The following is a 17,315-nucleotide window of genomic DNA, read 5'->3' on the forward strand; positions in this document are numbered from 1 at the left end:
ATAACAAAGGAAAGGGTTTGCCAATTACCTTCTTGAGGGTCCAGAGAAGCTGTGAAGGAGTTCTTCCACACCTCATGTACCAGAGTCCCATTGTACACAATGGTCCAGGCTGTCATGTTCACCGAGACAGTCTTCAAGTCCTCACTCTGGTTTTTAAGCTGCAGGGACAGGTTGACTTCTTTCCCCACTTCCAGAACACCACTGACTTTGAACTTCCCAGAGATGCTGGATGGCCTAACTTCTGGGATTGCTTCACTAGCTGCTGTGGAGCTGAAAGCCCCAGAACTGGGCTTCAGTTTCTGCTGAGCCTTCTTGAACACTTCCCTCTCCTCCTTGGAACCTGTGCAAAGGGGGAGGGTGATGGTGTTGGAGGAGGCATTAGAACAAAGCAAAAGCACTAGACTGCAGCATTTGAAGTCTAGTCTTGACTCTGCTATGGATTTGCTGGGTGACTTGGGGCAAGATGCTTCCCTCCCTTAGATCTCAGTATCCTCACCTGTAAAACAGATGAGGTCAGACTCCTGGACGATGTCTGCTTAGGTTCCTTTCAGCTTTAAGATTCTAAGTTTGAAACACTTAGGAAGTATCTGCTCCAAGGCACTGGGCTAGGCACTAGTGATACAAACATCACACAAGACAGATGCTGTTCCCCTCTCAGCACAATTCCAGGCCTGACGTTCCGTGTTCTAAGGGCCACTCCAGCTCTCACAGCCTCTACTTTAGGTTGTGTAACTGTGACTGTGAGCCAGGGTAAAGCTCTGATTCCTTACAGTGCCATACAAAATAAGGCACCTCAAAGGAAAGAAGGAAGATGAAATTATTGGCTCCACCCCTCATCTCCTTCAAGGCTGGCCCGAGGAAGGTTCAACTCTAGCTTTCAAGAGAGAAGAACAGTCAATCAGATTACCAGAGCGGCCAGGTCCTTGCAGTGTTGGCTCCTCTTGGCTTTTTCCCATCCTTTAGCTGAGATGCAGGCTGGACACCTGGAGCCAAGAGCTATGCTGGTAAGTGTACTTTTGTACCCAAGCTATCTGCAGGGAGAAGCTCCCAGTGGAGCTGGGGCTATGTAGGTCAGCAGCTGGGGTGTGCCCAGGGATCTGGACTTCCTACTCTTGTTTTCAGTCTTTAGCATTTTTGTTATGCAAAATGCTTAGCAACCACTTTTATGAGCTACTCCTCGGGGCAAAGTTAGCGTCATTAGGTGAGGAAATCATGGCTGACTGGTCAGAGGACTCTACTCTACGTCATGCAGGGGCTGGGGCTGAGCCCAGAACCCCGGGTTAGGTCACCAGGATGCCACTGGGTCATTCTCCCCCTTAAATGTCCAGTATGAGGATAGAAAAAGACGATCCAAGCTGCATGGGGGCAGTAGTAAATCAACAACCATGTCCTGGATCTGCCAATGACTCTTGTGTGACCCTGAGTAAGTCATTTCACATTTCTGAGTTTTAGTTTTCCCATCTGTTAAATGGGGTTAATAATACCTGCCTTGCTTATATCATAGGGCTGTTGTGGGGCAAAAATACGCTACAGCATATGTAAACTTACATACAAATTCTTCCCTTTGCAACTACACTTTATAAGGGCTTGTTACAATAAGTAGTGGTCTATTTGTTAAAGAGTTCTTTTGTTTCTAATATCACCTTGTATTCTAGACCTTCTGTATTAACATGACATTAACTTGGAATGGGTCACTCTCTCAAGTCTACCTCTTTAGGATTTGCTGAGACCTATTTTCATTCTGCAGTCTTACTCATTCTCTCTTCCAGAGTGAAATTCTTTGTGACTTTGGGTGGGAGACAGTCTCTACCCTTGGTCAGAGAGTCACTTCAGAATGGTTACATAAAGCTGACGTAGCTGGGATTGTTGGTGGGGATGGATTTGCATACAATGTCTGTATGCAAAGGAATCTTCTTCCTGGTACTGATTGTGCCCATGACTATTTCCTACATAAGAACCATAAAACAGAGACTATCAGAGCTGGAAGGGACTTTAGAACAGATGATGCCTGCTCTGAAAGGGACCTAGGTCATCTACTCCAACCCTCTCATTTGGTAGATGAAGAAACTGAGGTCTGGAGAGAAAAGATTTATCTGAAGTCATGCAGCAAGTTGATGGCACAGCCAGGGCGACCTCAGGCCACCTGACTGTCAATCTACTGGTCTTTTCACTACACTCTCTTGTCTATATTTCAAACCCGTATGTGTTAGGAGTGGGGACAATTGTTTGTACAAGGCTGGGGGTGCATCTGGAGCTGAGCAGAAGAGAGGCAGAATGAAAACCACTGTGTTAATCCCCTGAATTGAGGATCACCTAACAGGAAGCTTTGGGCATTACCTATAGGGATAAGTTAGGCTGGCAGGGCTTGTGGATAGGCCCAAAGCTGTCTTAGAAAGGGAAGAGGGAGAGGGAGTAGAAAGGAATGTAAGAGGAAGATAAAATCTGAGAAAGGAAGGAAGAAAGATAAAAAGGGGTTAATAAAGACCATAAGCCTAGGAGTCTAGAGACCTTGATTTTAGTTCTGGCTTTACTACTAATGAGCTGGGTGACCTTAGGCAAGTCACCACCTCTCTGGGCCTCAGTTTTCCAACCTGTGGCATTCAAGAGTTGGACTATATTCCATTTTTAAGGTTCTTTTCAGTCAGAACATCGCATGTTCTATGTTCTCAGGCCTATTTTATGGGGTTTTTTTGGCTCTGACATTCTGTAGTGTATGTCTTCAGTGACACTTTAAGATTCTACAGTCTGAGGAATCTCCCAGCAGTGACATTCTTTGTTCTAGGCTCTCAGGTTCTTTCGATGTTGTGTCTCCATTCTGCACTTTAAAATCCCTTCCTGCTGTGATGCAGATCATAGTCTAGGATTCTACATGTATTATTTCAGGTGCCATTATGTGATGCCAGTACCATAACTTTACCCAGTCAGAAAACATTTACTAAAGTCTGCTGGGGACAGAGCTCTCTACTAGGCACAATGGCAAAGATGACCAAACATGGTCACTGATATCTCGAGGAGTGGTCTTCATTTTTCTCCCCTACTTTTCTTGCTTCCCTTCATAGCACCATTTCTTGGCTTGCTTTTCAGTGATCAGTGCTTGCAGGCATGACTGCCTTCTTTAGAAACAAGCCCCTTTTTTGGAAGTTATTCAGATCACATCACTTCATGGGACATAACCCAAACACAATCCTGGCACTTGAGGGCATCCACCACCTGGCTTCAGTCGGCCCTTTCTGCCCCATCATTACCTTCCAAACTGAAGATTTTTTCTTTTTAAGGTAGCCTGGATGCTTTTGTTTTCATTGATTCATGTGCCAGAGAACCTCATCTTTGCCATTCAAAAGACCACCTCTTCCATGAAGCCTTGCCTGATCTCCCTGATTATTGCCATCTCTGTACTTCTATGATACTTTAGACATTGTTGACACTTACTTCACACTCGCTAAGAGAATCATGTGCAGACATGGCTTCTACCTCCACCAGCCAGCCAGCTTGATGAGAACAGAGACCATGCCTTATTCATCTCTCTATCCCTTAGGACATCAAATACCAGGAGCTATCTGGAGCAGGTGCTTATACATATATATTTGCTAAACGAGTGAATGAGAGACAGTCCTGCCATGTTTGGAATCACAGAGCATGAGATGGATGCCCCTCTTTGGGGGTGTGATTGCCCCTGTTCCCAGACCAGGGCCCTCACCTTCAGGATATTTGTATTTGTCTGTGACATCCATGCGAGAATTGCTGCCCACGGCTTTTGTGCTGATGAATTTGCCCACAGAACTGGTTTTAGATGAGGTTTGCTTTTTGCTGTTATCAGAGCTAATAATCCAGGTGATCTGGTCAGCATTCACTTCCGAAAACACAAAGGGCATATCAAAATCCAGGTTCACGTCACCCTGCCGGACGGCAATGACAGAAGCAGGACCGCACTGGAACACTCCTGGGACATAAAGAGTCAGACAGAGCATGAAGATGCAGCCAGACATCCCTACCCCTGTGCCATTCCTTCTACCCTGAGAAGGCCCTGCAGTTATGACTATGTCCTTCCTTTTTTCTCTTCTGCCTCTCAGATCCTATCTGTCTCTCAAGAACCAAATCAAGTCCTACTCCTCCATGAAATCTTCCTTGAACATCTCATTTCAGAGGACTGCTCCCTCTCCTCACCTTGGATAGATCATACTATCTGTACCACTCCCTGAGTTTTCATCATAGGATTCCCAGGATTGTTAGATTGAGACCGGGAGCTTCTTAGGGACAGGGACCATGGCCTCTCTTCTTATATTTGCTACAGTGTTACAGCAGAGTCAAAGTGAGGCATGGCAGGGCCACCTTTACTCTGCTCTCAGATGAGCATGGGCCCCATTTCATATTAAAGAAGTACCAGAGCTGAGAAGAGTCATTAATTCGGGCTGACCTACAGGACTGCATTAAAGAATGATCAATGACATCAAGATAGGTTATAATATAAAGTTAGAAACATTTTTGTTAAAGTAGTAAAGGTGAGGGCAGGGAGCACATCCTATCTGAATTTTGTATCTTCTTGGGCCCCAGCAAGATGTTCTACATACAACAAACTCTTGGGAAATATTTTCCCAATTGAATCCTTTAATATTAGGAAAAATCAAAGCTGAGACAAGGCATTTATTTTTGGGCGATGTAACTGTAACTGAAACAGCAACAGACTTGCTATTGGAAAAATTTATTCAAATCTTAGATCTCTTATTATCTGTGTAACTTTGATTAACTCATGTCACCTTTCTGCACCTCTGTTTCCTCAAATGTAAAATGAGGGAGTTGGATGACATGATGTCCAAAGTCCCTTCCAATTCGAAGTCTTAGGATCCTAAGAGAAGTGAATGACCTCTATTTTGTGGAATTGTTGAGTGCCTTAGTCCTTCAGAGAATTGTAAAAGAGAAGGCATGACCCCTCACTCATGGAGATCATTGTCAAGGTAGGGACATAAGCCTCACAACAATGAGAAATTATGAGTCACATCAGGCTACGTGTGATCAGGTTAAAAAGTGGTTAAAAAAAATTAAGAGCTATTTGAGTCTATAGAAAGAAGAACTTCTTTACAACCAAAGTTATTAAGACCAAAGAATGGGCTGCTTTGGGAGGCAATGAGCTCTCCACTACTGGAGGTCTTTAAGTTAAGGCTGAATGATGATCATCAAGAATGGCATAGATAGGGATGGACTAGTTAACCAATGAATTCTTTTCTAACGATAACAATTTTATGATCCTCTTGAATCCAAAAATGAGAAGGTGAGATCAATGAGGGCAGTAGCAGTTGGTGTAGGTTTCATGCTAAAGGTGAAACTTTAGTGGGGGCCTTGAAAGATGGATAGAATCTAGATTCACAGAAAGAAAGAGTGGGGGCATTACAAACACTGAGAAAAGATGTGGAAACAGAAGAACTCAAAACATGCTTGTAATTGGGAGGGTACGGTGGCCACTCTGGAACAGGGGAGATAAAGTTGGGATACAGGTAATAAGGCTGGATTATGAAGTTCAGACTTCATCCTGAGAGAAGAAAAGAGCCAGAGAAAGTTTTGGGACAGAAAATGACATATTGAAAGCCATGTTTTAGGAAGTTTCTCTCTGGCAGATGTTAAATTCCAGGATGGCTTCCTGAAATCTGTATTATGGTAAGGGGCAGCTATCTTCCCGCCTTTAAGCATTATGGGGTTAGAGAATATAAACCCATTTTATTATCAGTCAAAACCAAACAGAATAGGGGGCTAAATCTGACAGGGAAAACATAATCTCAAAGACAAATTGAAGTAATGTTGGTGTCATCTTCATCATCCTTCCCATTTCTCTCTATTAGTCCAAGATATAAATACGACCAATTCAAGAACCAAGTGAAGGTCAGACTAACTTCATCTTGCTAGGTTACCTTGACTTCTCTCCTGTGGAGTTGCATCCAACACTTGCCATCCATTATATTGTGCATTCAAGTCAGTTCGAATGAACCAGGCTTCATTCCAGACGTGGAAGTTCCTAAATAACCAAATCATAGTTCACTTGGATCACTAGGGTCAGGTCAGCTAGCCCAATGCTCTTGATTTACAAATAGATATTATTAACACAAATGTTAAATAACTACTCTTATTAGCAGAGATTGTAATAGAGAGACTAGGCATGTACAAAAAATAACTACAATTCAAGAGACTGTATGTTAACTGTCCCCAAGACAATCAGTATCACAGAGAGTCCTCTGGCTTGGGGTGGTCATGAATGGCTCCTTGGAGATTAGACTTGATCACAGGATCACAGATCTGGAAGGGACCTCAGAGATCATCTGGTCCAACTCCCTCATTTTACAAATGAGCAAACTGAGGCCCAATGAAGTTATATCATTTGCTTAGGGTCAAAGAGTTCTGTCCACAATCTGAACCTAGCCACCGCATTCAATCGACCCTCCAAATCTGACATTTCAAATTCCTCCTTCCAGTGGGATTAGCTAGGGCCAGGAAACCTCCATTATATGCTGCAATGTGAATATTCACAAAAGGACTATTTTACCCTGGAGAGATAAAAAACTCTTCTCAGAGCTCCTCCAAATTCTTTTCCACCTTCCCCCACCCCCCAAACCCCATTAGCACCCTCTCCTTCTGAAATTACTTGATATTTATCTGTGCAGGTGTTATAACTCCCTAGTGGAATGCAAGGTCCATGAGGACAGGAATTTTCTTTTCTTTTTGCCTTTGTATACCTATCACATAAAACAGTGTTGTGCACATGGAAGACCCTCATAAATGTTTATTGAATTGAATTAGAGCCTTGCCTTTAAGCTGGGAGTTGGGATCAGGCCCTTGGGACAAAGCTGTTTTTCCAAATGGGTGTTCATCCATAAGGGTTTTCATTCAACAAGCATTTGTTAAGCACTCACTTTGTGCCAGGCACTTTGCTCTGGGTTATAAAACTACAAATAAAACTAGTCTTTGCCCTTCAGGAGCTTACATTTCACTGGGGGAATATATGTTTACAAGTAAGTGAATACAAAGTTGTATGAGAGAACCTTAATGATGAGTGTGAGGATCAGGAAAGGTCTTGTGCAGGAGGCGACATTTGAGCTAAGCCTTAAAAGAAGCCAGGGATTCTACAAGGCAGAAGTGAGGAGGGAGCGCATTTTAGGCATAATAATACTTTATATAGTTTTAAGGTCTTCAAAGGTCTTTGCAAATATTATCTCACTTTATCCTCACAACATTCCTGAGAGGTAGACCATGGGAGTTGGAGGGATGATCACTGAACCAATGGAAACTAACGAGATCACACAAAGGGTAGAGTAAAGTGAAAGAAAAGGGCTCAGATTAGACCCTTGGGGGTCACTCACAATTAGCAGCTGAACTTGGATGATGAATCATCAAAGGAGACTCAGAAGGAACATTCCGATAGATAGGAGGAGACCCAGGAGAAAACTGTCACAGAAAGCTAGGGAGCACCCAGGGGAGAGTAAATAGTACCTAATGCTGCAAAGAGGTCAAGAAAGATGAGGACTGGGAAAAAGTTGGGTTTAATAATTAAGAGTCTTGGCCTGAAAGGGAAATGTTGAGATTGAGCTGATAGGTAGCAATTCCTGCTCTGTTACCTGTGGAGAAGAAGTTAAAAGTAATATGCTGTAAGAACTCAGACTACTCTTGGTGTATTCCTTGCTCCTTTGGACTCAAAGAACTCACAGAAAATAGAGCTGGAAAGGACCTAAGAGTACTATTGGAATACAGAAAGCAAAAGAGAATAGGCAGGAATCTTAGGTCATAAAATGCCAGGGCTGGAAGTGATCCCAGAAGTCATCTAGTCCAGTCAAGACCTAGAGATGTACAGTGACTTGTCCAAGGTCACACAGCTAGTTAGGAGCTTGTTTTTCAGTTCCATATTCCATTACTATACCAGACTGGCTCCAATATGTAAATTTTTATCTCAGGGAGTAGCTCAGAAAGCAATGCTATTTTATAGGTTCTGTAACTGGAAATAGCAACAAGTCAGAGGTGGGCAACATTTGTGGGGAAAGTTTACAGGGAATGTCATAGTAGGCAAATTTCCATCATTCCAGGCTGGAAGGTATAGAACATGCCCATTTCTCTATATTATAGTAAGCAAGTCACTTCATTTCTTTGGGCCTCAGTTTCTTTATCTATACAATGAATGATAGGGAAAGACCACATCATCTAAGGTCCTTTCCAGATCTGCCAGTCAATATCCTCAGGGACTGATGGTCAGTGTTTTGTGGTTGATGACCTTAGAAATGAATTCAAGATCTCATAGGTTATGGACCAATTTTCTAAATTTTTCTTCCTTAAAGGGTATTAGATAGCATTCTTTCCGGGGGGGAAGGGAATTTCTCCTAGGTCTGTAGTCTCTGTTGGATTGACAGACACCCAGGAATGGTTTCTGGGAAACAGGACTTTAAGAAAGTCCAGGGGAGGTGAGTATTCATCTTTGAAGGTATGAAGTTGGGGATAGAAGAGGCTGAAGTAGCTGACTGAAAGTACCTGAGCGAGTCTGAGCTAAGGGATGAGGACACTTGTCCAATCTGCCTAAAGTAGCCTATTCCTACCCCTTCTCTCCTCCCAGTCCTCATAAGCTGTGTGTTTACACACCTGCTCTCTCTCCAACTGGATGGTAAGGGCCTTAAGGGCAGAGTGTGTCTTGCTCATCTTTTAACTTCATCGTACCCAATGTCCTTCCAACTTTTGTCACCCAATACACACAGTAGGTATTCAAAAAATGTTTATTGTTTATGATTGGGTTGGCGTTATCAGGAATAACATTCTGAAAATATTTTACTGTTAGATAGTTGGTCTGGAGGAGATGGGGGAGAAAGATAAAGAGTTAGAATAAATGGCCTTTCAGTCTGAGTTTGACCCTCTATGATCCTATGAGTCTAAGGGGAAAAAAGGATTTTTTTCCTCAGGTACTCAGTGCCAGGGGAAACATTTAAGGGGTACCAGGACAAAATAGAAACAGTGCTGGGTTCAGAGTCAGGGGACCTGCGGTCAAGTCTATGCTCTCTTATATATGACCTCTGAGATCCCTTTCAGCTCTTAAGTTAGGATGTTGCTTCAATGAGCACAGAGCTAGGCTTCCAAATATGCAATCCAGTATGTGGATTTGGAAAACCAAAATAGCTCAGAGTCAAATGAAATGTACACAAAGCCATGTGAACATAACAGAAACATCAAGGTAAAAGTTAACCACAGCCTAAGTCTGTTCCAGCTGATTTGGTTACACTCATTGACTGGGTTGGGCCTGAGGCTTCATTTATGTTAGCAGACAAAGGAGTCACAGAAAAGCCCTGGAGAAACAGATATAGAGCTGAAGACTCTCTCTGCCATCTGGTGTTAAACTATGGGATGAAAGATGTGGGGTAAAAATGAGATTTAACCCTTGAGTTGTTGCTCCGTATTTGAGGACTGCTAAGACTGAAAGGGCCCTGAAGGATCATCCAGTCTAACTGAAACTCATTTTATAAATCGGGAAAATGCAGTGCAGATTAGAGGAGGCATTTGCTCAAGATCATACATGTAGCAAGTGGGCTCTTAACTCTCAGCCAAGCACTTTTTCCACTACTGAGGTCCCTCCTTTGAACAAACACATTTCCTACCTCTTCATGATTAAAAAATGAGCTTTGACTTGAAGATCTTGTTGGGTATGTTGAGGCTGTTGTATTATTTGACTTGGGTGATGGGTGGGGGCAGAGGAACGAAGGTTCAAATTTAAGAAAAGTCCTTTGAGGAATACTGAAGTTTCATCAGAGGGAAGGGCACCTTGTGTTGGCTCAATATTGCTTTCCTTCTGATCTGACCTTTAGGAGGGACACAATAGGTTGCCCTCCCAAGGGAGGTCAGAATGGGGTATTCTGGTCATCTTGGCATCCTGGGATGTGGGCTGTTCTGCCCTATGGTGATCACATTGCTTGGGACACAGTTCAGTAAGCTATCCCAGGAAATTTAGCTAAAGAAGGGGTGATACTCCTTCCCCACCAGTCCTGTGATTAAATGCCACTGATGTCAACTGGGGATAACTGGGAGAAGGTCAGTGATAGACCATGACTACAATTTTACTGTACTTGGGTTTGTAGGTCTTTGAGGTAAAATTAACTGATCAGGGAAGGGGGAATTTTGTGCACCAATGGATCAGAAAAACTTTTTGTGTTTTACTGAATCATAGAATCTTAAGAGGTGAATATGAATTTGGGGCTTCTAACTCCTACCTGATCATGAATTCCTTCTATTATATATATACACCAAGGGTATTATAGTTTACTTAAGTATTATTAGTACACCTAACAAATCAGCTTATTCCCTTGTTAGGTGGTTCTGTTTGTTCTTGGAATAGTGAATTCTTGTTATACTGAGCCAAAATTTGAGATCCTGAAACATTTCCTCTTTGGTCCTAGTTCTGCCTTCTAGAGATGATGGGGTGCTTGGGTGTATGTACTTGGCTCCCAATTCTAAAATCACATATCTCCCTAGCCTAAAAATACTATCTCAGACAGTTTCTCCCTCAAGGACACAGTCTGCCCTAGCAACAACCATTATCTCCCTTCCTGCTATCGTAGCCAGGCTGCACTATACAACTCATTAGTTTGAACCAGCTGTGTACTGAACCGCCAGTGTGTACTGAGTTACCACAACATTTACTACTCACTGACCAATCATATGGATCCTAGACTTGGACATACCTATACTCCCATACATTAACCTTGTCTAACAAGACATTGATGAGAACAACCTGGTTTTTCTGAGCCAGCCCTGATCGCTGGTTGACTTAGTAACATTTCAGGGCTAAAACTACACCTTCAGGTAGGCCCCCCCACCCCAGGGTAAAACACCTGCACAGTAGAAACCAAAAGTGCATGTTCCTTTAAGAACAGACCACTCCTTAACCAATCCCTAATCCCACCCCAAAACACCTAGTTAGCATATTTGGCACAAGTGATACTACAGAATATCCTACATAAACTTTCCCTGTATCCCTTTAGGTTCCCTAAGAACTCTTGCCCACTGAAAAGTGTAATCTTTACCTTGACTTCAACAACACTTGAGTCTGTGAATTTTTCTCCAGATGACCTACCCCTGGCACCCCGGTCTTTGTGGGGGTCTCATACCGCCTTTCCAGCCCTCATCAGAGACATCTGAGAAACAAGCCTGCTTCTTATTCCCATGACAGCGGCAGATAGCTGAAGAAAACAGTTATGTCCCCACCCAAGCCTTCTCTTGTCTAGGCTAAACAGCCCAGATTCCTTCAACTGATCCACACATTTAGGAGCAACCAGGTGGTACAGTGGTTAGAGCACATAGGCCTAGATTTGGGAAGACGAGTTCAAATCCGATTTCATATGATCCTAGGCAAGTTACCTAATCTCTGTTTGCCTCGGTTTCATCATCTGTAAAATGGTGATTATAATAGCCCTACCTCCCTGAGGATCAAAATATGAGACAACAATGGTAAAGCACTTAGCACAGGGTCTGGCACGTAGTAAGTGCTCTGTAAATGGCAGTTACTATGACATGTTATGATTCTGAGGCCCCTCCCCATCCTGGCCACCCTCCTTTCTTTCACCTCTTCCAGCTTGTTGATGAACTTTTTGAAACATGGTACCAGATGGATTCTGATCAAAAATAAAGTTGCAGTAATATAGTTTAGGTTAAAAATTAAGATTATTTATTACCTGCTCTTCACAGGATTTCATTTAAACACGAATAGTATTTGTATTGTGCTATAAATTCTTGCAAAGACTGGTTGTTATTACATACCCCAGCCTAAATGGCTTTAGGCCTTCTTTCCCCAGAGGGTGCACGGATTAAATAAAAGAGGGAGTAGCTTTCCTGGGAGGAACAGCTACTGGGAGAGAAAAGACATCTAGAAAATCAGAATTTTCAAGATGACTTTAGAGATCATTTGATCCATTCCCCCCTACTTACATAAGAGGAAAACGAACCCTAGAGGGGTTCATATGCTGGGGCATGGAGCCAGATAAGGGCACAATTAGGACTAGGACCCACATCTTCTGATCCTTAGTTTCCACTACCCCTGGCAAATAAGAGAATGGTGGTAGGGATCAGATCCCACAACTTTGTGTGTAGCATTCACATAGACTTGGATGGGGGCACTCAGAGACCTTCAGGCTGTTTCTGGAGGAACATCCCGACATAAGCCCTGGCCTCCTACAAGGCTGGTGAAAAGTCAGAGGCCATATGGTTACATGCAGAGCTGCTCTGCTGGCGTATCTGGGTAGGATAGGCAGGTGTGGAGGTTAGGGGAATGATGTGGAATTCTGCACAGATCTATCCACTGCATCCTCTATAAGGCATTTAAAATGACATTAGGTGGCAATGTGGAATTCTGCAAAGAACTCTGGAACCTAGGAGGTCTAAGTTCAAGGTTTAGCTCTGCTACTTTACTAGTTGCATCAGGGGCGAATAACCTCTGAGGGTCTCAGGTTTTTCCTAAGTAGACTGAGAGGTCTGGATTAGATATATCCTATATACCTTCCAGCTTTAACCTTCTCTATTCTGGGCTCCCCTTAAGCTCTGAAATGTTCCAAGGCCCTGCCAATTTAAAAATTGTTGGCTCTGAGGTCCTTTTCAGCTCTGACACTCTATTTTCTAAGTTAGCATCCAGTTTTAAGTTCTAAGAACCCTTCCAACGCAAAGTTTTTATGATTTTATAACTGTCTGCTCTAAGTGAAATTTCCAGAATATATTTTTCTTTTTATTAGGTTTGAATCCAAAAAGTGAGCAATCATTGTGATAGTGAGTTTTTTTAGTAACCTGTTACCAAAACACTACATTGTATGTTCCATTGTATCAGATCACGTGCTGAAATGTCAGAATGGTTTAATTTTAGATATGCCATCAGTCTGTCATAGTGAGTCTGCATTTCTCTTCCTTCCTATCTAACCCCCCCCTCCTCCCCCCCTCCCCGCCCTGCCACCGCCATTTAGAGCTGAATCTCTGAGGAACAATATAAAGGAGATGCCAGAGTTTTGTAGAGTCAGTACAGAGGAAAGGAGAAGTGCTTACCAAATGCTGTCACTCCCTCTGTTTAATGGGTTTCCTAGAGGGTCATAGTAGACATCTATGGTCAAGTTGCGGTCTGTGTCATGGGCTGAGTTAAAGTTGGTGATCACTCGGGCAGGAATCCCCAAACACCGAAGCACTGGAAATCAAAAACCAGGCAGACAGCTTAGATGACAATGATGATGATGATGGTGGTGGTAGCAGTGATGACAATCTCCATTTATATAGTGTTTTATTGTTAACAGAAACATTTCCTCACAATAATCTTATGGGGTAGGTTTGTGGTACAGTGGAGTCAGGAGATCTGAGCTTGAATACAGGGTCTGTATGTATATAACCACTGGCAGCTCAGCTCAGTTCTCTGGACCACAGCTCCCTCATCTATAAAATGGGCCTGACCGTGCTCATGCAACAGGGCTGCTGTGAGCATGGCACTTGGTAAGCCTTAAAGCACCATTTACTTCCAACCTCTGTGCTCTGAGGCTCTGCAATTTCATTCTGAGCTGGCACAGGTCACAACCTCCCTATAATTTAGCAGAGGGTTACTAAGTGTTGCTGTGGTCTGGCCAACCAGGTGATTCTCTCCCCATTTAGTTATTAGTCTTTAGATAAGTCTATTATTTTCCCCCTTTCTACAGGTAAAAAGAGGATGATAACAATAACTTACATTTATAAAGCAGTTTAAGTCATTGAACTCATAGCAGCCCTGATAAGTAGGTGGTACAATATGATTATCCTCACTCTACCAAGTCTCAGTGATGTTAAATTCACAAAGGGAATTTAACAAAGTCAGAACTTTGTCAAGACTCCTAATTTCTAATTCAGGGATGGGAATTTGGGACAAGCTTTTGGGAGTGAGTTGACTATTCTATACTGACCCAGCCAGTTTGCATTTCCCCAAGGTACCTGTATTCAGGGTCCCAGCAAAGACCCAACATTGGCCAAAGCGGACAGGCTGGAAACGATTTTTCTTCCATTCCTTCAGGATCTCCACACTGCCATTCCAGCTCCTAGGGTCCTTGCCACCAGTGTAATCTCCACTCCAGTTCCCAGATAACACACCATTATCATCATTGCCATTGACCTGAAAAATACCCCTTTCCAGTTAGCTCCGCAGGTAGAGAGGAGGAAAGGTGGCAATGTGTGGAAAATGGATAAGGAGAGGAAGATGTCTCAAGTGAGAAGAAGAAGAGCTCAGCATGGTATAGAGCAGAGGTTCCTAAATTTATTTGGTCTACTGCCCCCTTTGCAAAAATAAAAAAAATTACTCAGAGCCCTACTGGAAATCTATTTTCTTTAACCCTTTAATGCTTTTTTAAATTTGCATCATTTAAAAAAAAATATATGATGTATTTTTTTTTAAAAAACACATGTTAAATTTAATAATTTGTGGTAAATTTGTGAGGGTTTTTTCTGCATTGAAATTTTGATGATGCAATTTTGTGTCATGTAGCTGGATAGTATGGTATTGTAAACAAGTTATTACATGCACATATTCAAACTGATGCATGCTGGACTTCCCCATAGTGCATGACATGTTGGCCTGCCAACACTTGCTTGTTAAGACCTGTCAATAGACTTGACCACTGATTGGTTATAATTTGAATTTTATCTGTTTATTTGGAAAATAATGTAATCACTACAACTTTAATTCTGTTACACAACAGATGAAACACGTAGGAATGGTTTTTCAAATTTTTTTTTCTTCATTCCTTATGTTCCCACCATCCCCTTATTTTAACCGCCCCCCACACCCCCACCCCCGCATCATTCTAGTGCCCCATTACACACTTTGGGAGCTTCTGAAAAGCAGTGGTTTGCGAGTCAAGAGATCTAAGTGCTCTTAACTTGCTGCATGACTTTGGGCCATTCACTTTCACTCTGGGCTTCAGTTCCTACCTCTATAAACTTTGACATCTTCAGTATTACCTTGATTCTTTATGAATTAGCAATAGCATGGAAAATTTTACATCAATTTTAAAATTTAAATCTATTAAAACCTTTGTGTATTAAATATATTTCCTATAAACAACCTATTCTTGAATTTTAATATATTTTGTAACCATTTCTTTTTTCAAGCAGTTCATTTATATTTAGCACCATAATTGCTAAATCTATTTTTTCCCCTCTCATTCTTTGTTAAATTATTTTAGATTTGCTAGAAGGGAATATCTTTGTTATTACTGTTATTAAGCAAACTCATCAAAACCATTAAAATGAATTTCCTCTATCTTATACTATTAATTATATTTGTGCAAAAGCCTTTTAATTTCACATAATCCAAATTATATATTTTATCTTTTGTGATCCATTTCCTAGTTTGGTTAAGAATTTTCTCCCTAGCCATAGTTGTAAAATATATCTTATTTCATTTCATTCTAACTTCTTTCTGGTATAACCTTTTATATTTAGGTCATATTTCTATTTTGAGCTTATTTATGAAATATGGTGTAAAATGATGGTTTAAATCTAGTTTCTAGGGCAGCTAGGTGGGGCAGTGGATAGAGTTGAGCCATAAGTCAAGAAAGACTCTTCTTCCTAAGTTCAAATCTAGCTTTAGACACCAGTTGTGTGACCCTGGACAAGTCACTTAACCAGTTTGACTCAGTTTCCTCATCTGTAAATTCAACTGGAGAAAGAAATGGCAAAACCCCAAATGAGATCATGACGCATCAGATATGACTGAACAACAACAAATATAATTTTTGCCAAACTGCTTTCCAGTTCTCCCAGCTGTGCTTGCCAGATACCAAGTTCTTCTATAAATAGTTTATATTCTTGGGTTTACTAGGTTATTGAATTAGATTGCTATTAATTCTAATTTATATATTATGTGCCAGTGATTTTTTTTTTGTTTTATTTGTTACTAATACCAAACAGTTTTGATAATTACCGCTTTACAATATAAAGTCTAAAAGTCTAATTTCCTCTTCATTCTTCTTTTTAAATTTTATTTCCCTTAAGATTCCATGCCTTTTGTTCCTTCAAATGAATTGTTGTTATTTTGTCTGGCTCTATTGAGTACTTCTTTGTTAGTCTGATTAACAGAGTACTAATTTTTAAATTAATTTAGGTAATAGTCATTTTATTATATTCACAAACAGTGAATATCTCTTCAATTACTTCTTATTTTTTATTCTTTTAAAGAGCGCTTTGTGATTGTATATCTATATCTTGAGTGTTTCTTGGTAGACTGACTCCCAGATATTTTGCATATTTTGTAGCTATTTTGAATGGGCTTTCTCTTTCTGTTATTTCCTCTGGATTTTGTTATTCCTGTACTTTAAAAGATATAGATTTCTGAAAACTCTCTATTTCACTTTCTTCAAAGAAGAGACTAATTTTGGAATGTTTTCTCTTCTATGAAATGTCAGGGGTGGACTAATAGGGGGTCCCCTCCCTCTTTGACAGTTAATGTTCCAAGGTCTCTTCCAGTAACTGATGTCTGGTTCTATTTGGAATAAGCAGCCCAGACACTTAGCACTCCATTGTTTGCAGGTGAGCCATGGACCTACAGATCTGTCTTCCCCACTCCTATTTTGATGGGGACATCGTTTGAGATCACAAGATATGTTACAGACAGGCCAAGATGAAAGATTTCGCCATCTGTCCCCATCTGCTGAATCACCAGGGCCCCACCATGGAAAGTAGTAATCAGCTGGGTTACCCGGGTCCTCTGATCCTTTCAAAGGGCTGTGCAGGTGGTAATTAGTGTAGTTCATCCAGTCCAGCCTAGTTGTGAGTTTGGAAGGGATCATCGCCAAGGTGCAGCTCGGGAAACTGGGGAGATAAAGCGGTTTGCCTGAGGGGCTAGGAATGAGTCAGCAGCAGCTGAAGCCAGACTTGGAGAATGTGGACTGAAAGAGGGCTGGGCACTGTGGAGGACTTCCCTGGCGGCTTCACCAGGCTGCAGGCTTCAGCTTTTCTGCACAAATCTCCCCAAATCTTTAGCCTGGCCTTCAGAGCTCACGTTTTTTCTGAAACCTCAGCTTTCAAAGTCTCACCTGTTCTCTGAAGCCTTCTTGACCACTCTAAATGTTTACTAATTTTTAGAATATCAGAGTTATAAAGGAACAGATGGGACATAGTAGGGAAAACAAAGAAATTGGAAAACAAAGAGTTGCACACAACGAAGAAAGGCACTTAATAAACACTATTGCTTCTTACTGTTGAGAGTACAGAATTAAAGACTTCAAGTGGCAGGGCCCTTAGAGGCCATCTGGTCCAATCCCCTCCTTTCACAAGTAAGAAATCTGAGGCCTAAAGCAGTTGAGTGACATGTC

General features: G+C 41.7%; 1 protein-coding gene across 2 annotated transcripts in view; it reads right to left on the reverse strand.

Annotated features, from left to right (window-relative positions):
• Nucleotides 1-17,315, reverse strand: part of TGM3 (transglutaminase 3) — a 118,735-nt gene that overhangs the window by 10,105 nt on the left and 91,315 nt on the right. For both annotated transcript variants that reach the window (XM_072632399.1, XM_072632398.1), the window contains 5 exons: nt 13,939-14,116; nt 13,036-13,171; nt 5,901-6,004; nt 3,698-3,940; nt 29-340 (listed from right to left, as the gene is read on the reverse strand). In XM_072632399.1, the coding sequence (XP_072488500.1) occupies nt 29-340; nt 3,698-3,940; nt 5,901-6,004; nt 13,036-13,171; nt 13,939-14,116 (973 nt within the window). The remainder of the gene's footprint in view (nt 1-28; nt 341-3,697; nt 3,941-5,900; nt 6,005-13,035; nt 13,172-13,938; nt 14,117-17,315) is intronic.

This window comes from Notamacropus eugenii, chromosome 1 (assembly GCF_028372415.1).
Source record: "Notamacropus eugenii isolate mMacEug1 chromosome 1, mMacEug1.pri_v2, whole genome shotgun sequence".
NCBI lineage: Eukaryota > Metazoa > Chordata > Mammalia > Diprotodontia > Macropodidae > Notamacropus > Notamacropus eugenii.